Here is an 11,795-nt window from a genome sequence, read left to right as displayed (position 1 = left end):
TTTTGCATTAGGAACACATGTTCATTAAAGGTCAACATAGTATCCCTGGAAATCAACATGTCACCACCCAGTATCACCATATTCACACTTGACAACATGTTACCACCCAGTACTACCTAATTCATACTTGATATCAACATGTGACACCCAGTATCGCCATATTCACGCTTGATAACATGTTACCACCTGGTATCACCTAAATCATGCTTGATATCATGTTACCACCCAGTATCACCATATTCACACTTAAATTCAACATGTTATCACCATATTCACGCTTGACAGCAACATATTTGCAACTAGTATCAATTCGTATCAAAATATTAGCAACTGTTATCGCTTGATATCAACATGTTACCACTTGGTATTACCATATTCACACTTGATATCATGTTACACCCAGTATCGCCATATTCACACTTAATATCAAGATGTTACCACCCAGTCTCGTCATATTCACACCTGATATAAAAATGTTGTTTCACCCTTGTTATCACTTCTTAGCTCAGGCTACCAACATGTTACCACCCAGTATCGCCATATTCACACTTGATATCAACATATTACCACACAGTATCACCATATTCACACTTAATATCTACATATTACCACCCAGTATCGTCATTTTCACACTTGATATCAAAATGTTTTTCACCCTTGTTATCACTTCTTAGCACAGGCTACCAACCACCCAGTATCGCCATATATTCACACTTGATATCAACATATTACCACACAGTATCACCATATTCGCACTTAATAACATATTCCCACCCTGTATCGTCATATTCACACTTGATATCTACATATTACCACCCAGTATCGCCATATTCACACTTGATATGAACATATCACCACCCAGTATCGTCATATTCACACTTGATATGAACATGTTACCACCCAGTTTCACCATATTCACACTTGATATCAACATGCTACCATCCAGTTTCGTCACATTCACACTTGATAACATGTTACCACCCAGTATCACCTAATTATTACTTGATATCAACATATTACCGCCCAGTATCATCATAATCACACTTGATATCAACCTGTTACCACCCAGTTTCACCATATTCACACTTGATATCAACATGTTACCACCCAGTTTCACCATATTCACACTTGATATCAACATGCTACCATCCAGTTTCGTCACACTTGATAACATGTTACCACCCAGTATCACCTAATTAATACTTGATATCAACATTTTACCACCCAGTATCGCCATATTCACACTTGATTTTAACATATTACCACCCAGCATCGTCATATTCACACTTGATATCAACATGCCACCACCCAGTTTCGTCATATTCACACTTGATAACACGTTACCACCCAGTATCACCTAATTCATACTTGATATCAACATGTTACCAACAAGTATTGCCGTCTTCACACTTGATATCAACATGCTACCACCCAGTATCGTCATATGTTTTTACATTTACAGTAATTGACTGAAAAAGCACCTCACATTTTAAGGTACGATTATGGATTTATTTATTTTTTTTACCTTCAAATCCCTTAAACTTTTACGTCTGCAGTGTTGCTAATCAAACTGGAAGTTCTTTTAAAAGTAAGTTCCCTGACCGGGAATCGAACCCGGGCCGCGGCGGTGAGAGCGCCGAATCCTAACCACTAGACCACCAGGGACACAGGGAATGTTGAGTAAAGTTCTTTACTTATAATAATGCATCCGTGCTAGTACGATACAGTTAGCGCAGCATAGTAGAAAACACAAGCATGAGTTCAAATACTTCAACTTGTCGTTTATGTTTGAAGCTTTATGTGATTTGTTTTTGTCGTTTTAAAAAGTTGCAAAATGAGCAAGTGCGCATATCTACCGCGTGAGGACGCTGTTTCACCACTTGGAGGCCGCCGGTAAAGACGACTAAATCAAGTCAGCATGACTCACAGCAATCATGTAATTTCTTTTTAAAATATAAAACAACGGTGATTCGACAACTGAAACGGCTTCGAGGAAAAGTCAACACAAAGACAACCTGGTGCTTGAATGATCGATGATGTTTCATTGTTGGCGTTAAAAACGATCACGATAAGGCGTACTGCGTTTTTAACACTCGGCTCTTACTTTGAAAAGAGGTAAAGCGGAAGTTATTTGTTGTGCTTAGCGAGCTTGATGCTTGTTGAGTCTTGTCTGGAGAGAAAAAAAAGTCTTAATTTGTGTCATTTTCTTTGACGGACCAAGCGGCGGCCGCGATGTCTCCAGGTGGCTCTTCTTGTCTTCTTGTCTTCTTCTCGGCTACAACTAAGTTCAACACGCGGCTGTTCTCGACCCACCAGCAACTTTGATTTGTTCGCAGATTCCTGCGCTGAGAAGAAATCGAGGTGAAATAAGAGTCCGCACACAACAACGATGGCGTTCTTCGTGAAAAAGAAGAAATTCAAGTTCCAGACTCATCTGACGCTGGAGGAGCTGAGCGCGGTTCCGTTCGTCAACGGAGTTCTCTTCTGTAAAGTCCGCCTGCTGGACGGAGACTTTACGGCCACGTCCTCCAGGTCAGACCCCGACTCAACATGCTAATCTAAACATGCTAACCTAAACATGCTAACCTAGACATGCTAAACATTCATTATTTTTCCAACACGACACCAATCAACACTCTGTATCAGTTTATTTCCCATTTATTGAACTTGTGTGCAGTTATCTCTGGTGTTCAAGACCAGTTCAAGACCAGTTCAAGACTTGTTTGTTCAGATCTTCCTTGGTATCACATGTTGGCACCAGGTACCAACATGCTATGGTGACTTGGTCACCATATTCACTCTTGATATCCACATGATTGCAACTGGTACCAAAATGTTAGCACCTTGATATCAACATGCTAGCACCTGGTATCATACTTGATAACAACATGCTGGCACCTGATATCATACTTGACATCAACGTGCCGACACCTGGTATCATACTTGATATCAACATGCCGGCACCTGGTATCATACTTGATATCAACATGCTGGCACCTGGTATCATACTTTATATCAACATGCTGGCACCTGGTATCATACTTGATATCAACATACTGGCATCTGGTATCATACTTGATATCAACATGCTGGCACCTGGTATCATACTTGATATCAACATGCGGGTATTTGGTATCATACTTGATATCAACATGCTAGCACCTGGTATCATACTTGATATCAACATTCGGGCACTTGGTATCATACTTGATATCAATATTCTAGCACCTGGTATCATACTTGATAATAACATACCGGCACCTGGTATCATACTTGATATCAAAATGCCGGTACCTGGTATCATACTTGGTATTAACATTCTGGCACCTGGTATCATACTTAATATCAACATTCTGGCGCCTGGTATCATACTTGATATCCACATGCCGGCACCTGGTATCATACTTGATATCAACATGCTGGCACCTGGTATCATACTTGATATCAACATGCTAGCATCTGGTATCATACTTGATAACAACATGCCGGTACCTGGTATCATACTTGATATCAACATGCTGGCACCTGGTATCATACTTGATATCAACATGCCGGCACCTGGTATCATACTTGATATCAACATGCTAGCACCTGGTATCATACTTGATAACAACATGCCGGCACCTGGTATCATACTTGATATCAACATGCTGGCACCTGGTATCATACTTGATATCAACATGCCGGTACCTGGTATCATACTTGATATTAACATTCTGGCACCTGGTATCATACTTAATATCAGCATTCTGGCGCCTGGTATCATACTTGATATCAACATGCCGGCACCTGGTATCATACTTGATATCAACATGCTGGCACCTGGTATCATACTTGATATCAACATGCTAGCATCTGGTATCATACTTGATAACAACATGCTGGCACCTGATATCATACTTGACATCAACGTGCCGGCACCTGGTATCATACTTGATATCAACATGCCGGCACCTGGTATCATACTTGATATCAACATGCTGGCACCTGGTATCATACTTGATATCAACATGCTGGCACCTGGTATCATACTTGATATCAACATACTGGCATCTGGTATCATACTTGATATCAACATACTGGCACCTGGTATCATACTTGATATCAACATGCTGGCACCTGGTATCATACTTGATATCAACATGTGGGTATTTGGTATCATACTTGATATCAACATGCTAGCACCTGGTATCATACTTGATATCAACATTCGGGCACTTGGTATCATACTTGATATCAATATTCTAGCACCTGGTATCATACTTGATAATAACATACCGGCACCTGGTATCATACTTGATATCAACATGCCGGTACCTGGTATCATACTTGATATTAACATTCTGGCACCTGGTATCATACTTAATATCAACATTCTGGCGCCTGGTATCATACTTGATATCAACATGCCGGCACCTGGTATCATACTTGATATCAACATGCTGGCACCTGGTATCATACTTGATATCAACATGCTAGCATCTGGTATCATACTTGATAACAACATGCCGGCACCTGGTATCATACTTGATATCAACATGCTGGCACCTGGTATCATACTTGATATCAACATGCCGGCACCTGGTATCATACTTGTTATCAACATGCTAGCACCTGGTATCATACTTGATAACAACACATGCCGGCACCTGGTATCATACTTGATATCAACATGCTGGCACCTGGTATCATACTTGATATCAACATGCCGGCACCTGGTATCATACTTGATATCAACATGCTGGTACCTGGTATCATACTTTATAGAAACACGCGGGCATTTGGTATCATACTTGATATCAACATGCTAGCACCTGGTATCATACTTGATATCAACATGCTGGCACTTGGTATCATACTTGATATTAATATTCCAGCACCTGGTAGCATACTTGATATCAACATGCCAGCACCTGGTATCATACTTGATATCAACATGCCAGTACCTGATATCATACTTGATATCAACACACCAGCACCTGGTATCACACTTGATATCAACACGCCAGCACCTGGTATCACACTTGATATCAACATCCCGGGACCTGGTATCATACTTTATATCAACATACTGGGACCTGGTATCATACTTGATATCAACATTCTAGCACCTGGTATCATACTTTATATCAACATCCGGGCACTTGGTATCATACTTGATACCAATATTCCAGCACCTGGTATCATACTTGATATCAACATGCCATAACCTGGTATCACACTTGATATCAACATGCCAGCACCTGGTTATGAAATTATGGGATGGCCATTATAACATGACAAAATCCAATGTAGGTCGATATAATGTCAACACTGTAATATATCATTCATGATTCATCAGTTTTGATTACACAAGATGCTGAAGGCCAGTTAAAACACTGGTGTTGACGTTGGCGCCTGTGTTGATATCAACATGTTACCACCCAGTATCGCCATATTCACACTTGATATCAACATGTTACCAACCAGTATCACATCCATAAACGTGGACCCATGTGAAAAAGTGCAATATATTTATCTGAACACTAATGTATTTATATATATATATATATATATATATATATATATATATATATATATATATATATATATATATATATATATGTTATATATATATTATTTATATATATTTATTTATATATATTTATTTATTTATATATGCACCTTATTGCTTTTTTTTATCCTGCACTACCATGAGCTTATGTAACGAAATTTCATTCTTATCTGTGCTGTGAAGTTCAAATTTGAATGACAATAAAAAGAAAGTCTAAGTCTAAGTATCGCCATATTCACACTTGATAACATTTTACCACCCAGTATCACCTAATTGCCACTTTAGCAATTAGCGACCCGAGCTGCCAGCTGGTGGCTCGCACACTAGTGTCCAGCTAGCTTTTAGTGTGCTAGTAGGTAACTAGCGATTAGCACGCTAGTTGTCACCCAGCTATTAGCGTGTTTGCTTGTGAAAATCTGTATCGCCAGTTAAGATCTAAATATCCTCCAATAAGCCCACCATTTCTTCTACTTTAGTCAAGTCACTTACAAAAGGTAAACATGCCAGGCTATAGGCTACTAGGCGCTAGCAGCTACACAACAGCTAAGCACACAATAGCACACAAGCCAGACACAGGTGATGATTGAACAATATTGCAGTGTAAAAGTTGCCAACGTAAACCAGAATCAAATAATTATAGTTGCATGTTATTACAAGGTCTCCAAGAAAGTATTCGGTAACAAACGTGTCCGCATCATTCCACAACAGCTTAACTTCATTCATTTGAGACCACGAGGTGTCACCAAACAACAATGACCACTCCACTTCAACTTAAAGATAGCATACGTCCATTCCAGACGGTTAATAATAAAACAAAAACAATGACCATTCTACTTCAACTTAAGACAGCATAAGTCCATTCCTTTATATCAACATGTGTGCATCTGCTATCCCTTGATATCAACATGTTTGCATCTGCTATCCCTTAATATGATCATGTTTTACATTTGCTATCCCTTGATATCAACATGTGTGCACTTGCTGGCCCTTGAAATCAACATGTTTGCACCTGCTATCCCTTGATATCAAAATGTTCGCATCTACTATTCCTTGATATCAACACGTTTTCACCTGATATCTTTTGATATCAACATGTTTGCACCTGCTATCTAGTGATATCAACAGGGTTGCATCTGCTATCTTTTGAAATGAACACGTTTGCACCTGCTATCTTTTGATATCAACACGTTTGCACCTGCTATCTTTTGATATCAACACGTTTGCACCTGCTATCTTTTGATATCAACACGTTTGCACCTGCTATCTTTTGATATCAACACGGTTGCACCTGCTATCTTTTGATATGAACACGTTTGCACCTGCTGTCTTTTGATATCAACACATTTGCACCTGCTATCCCTTGATATCAACATGTTTGCATTTACCATCCCTTGATATCAACATGTTTACACCTGCTATCTTTTGATACCAACATGTTTGCACCTGCTATCTAGTGATATCAACATGGTTGAAAGTGCTATCTTTTGATATGAACACTTTTGCACCTGCTATCTTTTGATATCAACACGTTTGCACCTGCTATATTTTGATATCAACACGTTTGCACTTGCTATCTTTTGATAACACGTTTCCACCTGCTATCTTTTGATATCAACACGTTTGCACCTGCTCTCTTTTAATATCAACATGTTTGCACCTGCGATCTTTTGATATCAACACATTTGCACCTGCTCTCCCTTGATATCAAGACGTTTGCACCTGCTCTCCCTTGATATCAACACGTTTACACCTGCTATCTTTTGATATCAACACGTTTGCGCCTTGTATCTTTTGATATCAACATGTTTGCACCTGCTATCTAGTGATATCAACAGGGTTGCATCTGCTATCTTTTGATATGAACACGTTTGCACCTGCTATCTTTTGATATGAACACGTTTGCACCTGCTATCCCTTGATATCAACATGTTTGCATTTACTATCCCTTGATATCAACACGTTTACACCTGCTATCTTTTGATATCAACATGTTTGCACCTGCTATCTAGTGATATCAACATAGTTGAAAGTGCTATCTTTTGATATGAACACGTTTGCACCTGCTATATTTTGATATCAACACGTTTGCACCTGCTATATTTTGATATCTACACGTTTGCACCTGCTATCTTTTGATATCAACACATTTGCACCTGCTCTCCCTTTTATATCAAGACGTTTGCACCTGCTATCTTTTGATATCAACACGTTTGCATTTGCTATCTTTTGATATCAGCACCTTTGCACCTGCTATCTTTTGATATCAACACTTTGCACCAGCTATCTTTTGATAGCAACACGTTTGCACCTGCTATCTTGTGTGTGTGTGTGTGTGTGTGTGTGTGTGTGTGTGTGTGTGTGTGTGTGTGTGTGTGTGTGTGTGTGTGTGTGTGTGTGTGTGTGTGTGTTGATATCAAGGGATGGCAGGTGCAAACATGTTGATATCCAAAGTAATACAAAGTATCCAGTAACAAGCGTGTCCGCACCATTCCACTTCAGCCCAACTTCATTCATTTGAGACCACTTTGTGTCACCAAACAACACTGACCACTCCACTTCAACTTAAAGACAGCATAAGTCCATTCCAGACGGTTAATAATAAAACAAAACCAATGACCACTCCACTTCAACTTAAAGACAGCATAAGTCTATAAAACACACGTTGTGTGAGCGTTCCAAAATTGGATGTATAATTATTGTTCTTCTACCTCCATGGAAGTATTTTTCCAAGCTAAATCTTCTTTCCCTTCCCCCGACCACTCATAGGTCATTCTTACATAACCACCTCCTTATCATCTGCAGGCCTCTCTCTCTCTCTCTCTCTCTCTCTCTCTCTCTCTCTCTCTCTCTCTCTCTCTCTCTCTCTCTCTCTCTCTCTCTCTCTCTCTCTCTGGCGTCTGGCACAGATTAGCGTTACGTGACATGTGACAATCCATGTCTTTGTACGTGAAGCCCCGCCCACACAAACCATGTGACCGGGGGTTCCAACTCTTTCCCGCCACAAATAGCCGAAACAAACACGTTGATATCAAGTTTAAACAGGGTAGTACCAGGTGCTAACATGATATCATCTCATGCCAGGTTGATATCATGTGATGCCAGGTGTTAACATGATGATATCATGTGATGCCAGTATAAACATGTTGATATCAAGTTTAAACATGGTGATACCAGGTGTTAATTTATCTGATGCCAGGTGCTAACATGTTTGTATCCAGTTTGAACACGGTGATATCAGGTGATGACATGTTGATATGCAATGCAAGTAACAAACACGTTGATATCAAGTTTAAACATGGTAGTACCAGGTGCTAACATGTTGATATCATCTGTTGCCAGTTGCAAACATTTTGGTATCAAGTTTGAACACAGTGATATCATGTTGATATCATGTGATGCCAGTATAAACATGTTGATATCAAGTTAAAACATGGTGATGCCAGGTGCTAACATGTTGATATCATGTGATGCCAGTATAAACATGTTGATATAAAGTTTAAACATGGTGATGCCAGGTGCTAACATGTTGATATCATGTGATGCCAGTATACACATGTTGATATCATGTGATGCCAGTATAAACATGTTGATATCAAGTTTAAACATGGTGATGCCAGGTGCTAACATGTTGATATCATGTGATGCCAGGTGCTACCATGTTGATATCAGGTTTAAACATGGTGATGCCAGGTGCTACCATGTTGATATCATGTGATGCCAGGTGCTACCATGTTGATATCATGTGATGCCAGGTGCTAACATGTTGATATCACGTGATTCCAGGTGCTACTATGTTGATATCATGTGATGCAAGGTGCTAACATGTTGATATCATGTGATGCCAGGTGCTACCATGTTGATATCATGTGATGCCAGTATACAAATGTTGATATCATGTGATGCCAGTATAAACATGTTGATATCAAGTTTAAACATGGTGATGCCAGGTGCTAACATGTTGATATCATGTGATGCCAGGTGCTACCATGTTGATATCAGGTTTAAACATGGTGATGCCAGGTGCTACCATGTTGATATCATGTGATGCCAGGTGCTACCATGTTGATATCATGTGATGCCAGGTGCTAACATGTTGATATCACGTGATGCCAGGTGCTACTATGTTGATATCATGTGATGCAAGGTGCTAACATGTTGATATCATGTGATGCCAGGTGCTACCATGTTGATATCATGTGATGCCAGGTGCTACCATGTTGATATCATGTGATGCCAGTATAAACATGTTGATATCAAGTTTAATCATGGTGATGCCAGGTGCTAACATGTTGATATCATGTGATGCCAGGTGCTACCATGTTGATATCAAGTTTAAACATGGTGATGCCAGGTGCTACCATGTTGATATCATGTGATGCCAGGTGCTACCATGTTGATATCATGTGATGCCAGGTGCTAACATGTTGATAACATGTGATTCCAGGTGCTACCATGTTGATATCATGGTGATGCCAGGTGCTACCATGTTGATATCAAGTTTAAACACGCTAGCGTGCTTTGTTACTTTTTGCATCTCAACCGGTCAGCCGCCGCTCCTTTGCTTGTCGTGTTGTTGTTGCCATGACGACCCTGAGAGGAGTTGTTGTGCTGGTCACGGAGCGTGACGGCGGTGTGCCGTGTCAACGTGGCGGCCATGATGGCGCCTAAGCGAAGCCTCCAGAGGAGGAAGTGCGTACACGTTGTGGATGAGAGGTTAGCTTGGAGCAGCCACCTTTCAACAGCTGCTTCCTGTTTTCTTCTCGCTTGTCACCTCATTTGCATATTTTGTGCGCGTGCGTGTGTGTGTGTGTGCGCGCACGTGTGTGTGTGTGTGTGTGTGTGTGTGTGCGTGCGTGTGTCTTGATTGAAACAAGATGAATTATTTTGGTTTCTGTGGGGAAAAACCTGATGTGTATGTCAGCTGTAGAACAGAAGACGTGTCGGTGCTTCCTGTAGCTACAAAATAAAAGCTTTCAAATCAGCCCTTTTTCTATAAATAAAAGCTCCCAATGTTGCCAAACTGACTAACAGACCAGTTGACTTCGGCACCATCTTGGAAGTACGCTAATTTGTCCTATGTTAGCATGCTAATGTTTTACGCTAGCATTTTTGAAAATTTTATTGGTAAAAACTTAAAAATCATGGCCTTCGATACTTGGCGCCATCTTAGAAGTCTGCAAACTTATCACTATGTCATCATGCTAACGTTAGCATGCTAACATTTTATGCTAGAACTTTTGCAAATTGTATTTGTTTCATGGCTTGGGATACTTGGCGCTATATTAAAAGTATGGTACTTTTTCTAATGTTATCATGCTAAAGTTAGCATGATAACATTTTATGATTGAATGTTAGCTAATTTTATTCTTTTAAACCTAAAAATCCTGGCTTATGATACCTAGCGCCATCTTAAAAGGATGTTATTTTATCCTATATTAGCATGCTAAAATTTTACGCTAGCATTTTTGACAATTTTATTGGTATAAACTTAAAAATCATTGCCTTCAATTCTTGGCGCCATCTTAGAAGTCTGCAAACTATCACTATGTCATCATGCTAATGTTAGCATGCTAACATTTTATGATAGAATTTTATCAAATTTTATTCTTTTAAACCTAAAAATCCTGGCTTATGATACTTTGCGCCATCTTTAAAGGATGTTATTTTATCCTATATTAGCATGCTAACATTTTATGATAGAATTTTAGCTAATTTTATTCTTTTAAACCTAAAAATCCTGGCTTATGATACTTTGCGCCATCTTAAAAGGATGTTATTTTATCCTATATTAGCATGCTAATATTTTACGCTAGCATTTTTGACAATTTTATTGGTATAAACTTAAAAATCATTGCCTTCGATACTTGGCACCTTCTTAGAAGTCTGCAAACTATCACCATGTCATCATGCTAACGTTAGCATGTTAACATTTTATACTAGAACTTTTGCAAATTGTATTTGTTTCATGGTTTGGGATACTTGGCGCTATATTAAAAGTATGCTACTTTTTCTAATGTTATCATTCTAACATTAGCATGCTAACATTTTATGATAGAATTTTAGCTAATTTTATTCTTTTAAACCTAAAAATCCTGGTTTATGATACTTTGCGCCATCTTAGAAGTATGTCAACTTATCCTATATTAGCATGCTAATTATAGCAGGCTAACATTTTATAATAGCAGTTTAGCAAATTGTATTTGTTTAAACCTAAATATTACGGCCAGTGACACTTGGCACC

At 39.2% G+C, this 11,795-nt stretch overlaps 1 protein-coding gene and 1 non-coding gene across 3 annotated transcripts in view; one reads left to right on the top strand and one right to left on the bottom strand.

Annotated features, from left to right (window-relative positions):
* Positions 1-1,593: 1,593 nt before the first annotated feature.
* On the bottom strand, positions 1,594-1,665 carry trnae-cuc (transfer RNA glutamic acid (anticodon CUC)). Its single transcript has one exon. It is a non-coding gene; the product is annotated as a tRNA-Glu (tRNA).
* A 251-nt stretch (positions 1,666-1,916) lies between these two features.
* LOC133632615 (early estrogen-induced gene 1 protein-like) overlaps positions 1,917-11,795 on the top strand; it is a 38,288-nt gene continuing 28,409 nt past the window's right edge. Inside the window, exons 1-2 of one of the 2 annotated variants that reach the window (XM_062025127.1) lie at positions 1,917-2,242; positions 2,337-2,532. In XM_062025127.1, coding sequence (XP_061881111.1) covers positions 2,390-2,532 — 143 coding nt within the window. In that variant the 5' untranslated portion in view covers positions 1,917-2,242; positions 2,337-2,389. The other variant, XM_062025128.1, reaches the window with a different exon arrangement.

This window comes from Entelurus aequoreus, linkage group LG17, assembly GCF_033978785.1.
Source record: "Entelurus aequoreus isolate RoL-2023_Sb linkage group LG17, RoL_Eaeq_v1.1, whole genome shotgun sequence".
NCBI lineage: Eukaryota > Metazoa > Chordata > Actinopteri > Syngnathiformes > Syngnathidae > Entelurus > Entelurus aequoreus.
The sequence above is the reverse complement of the archived record's forward strand: the minus strand, read 5'-3'. Positions and strand labels throughout refer to the sequence as shown.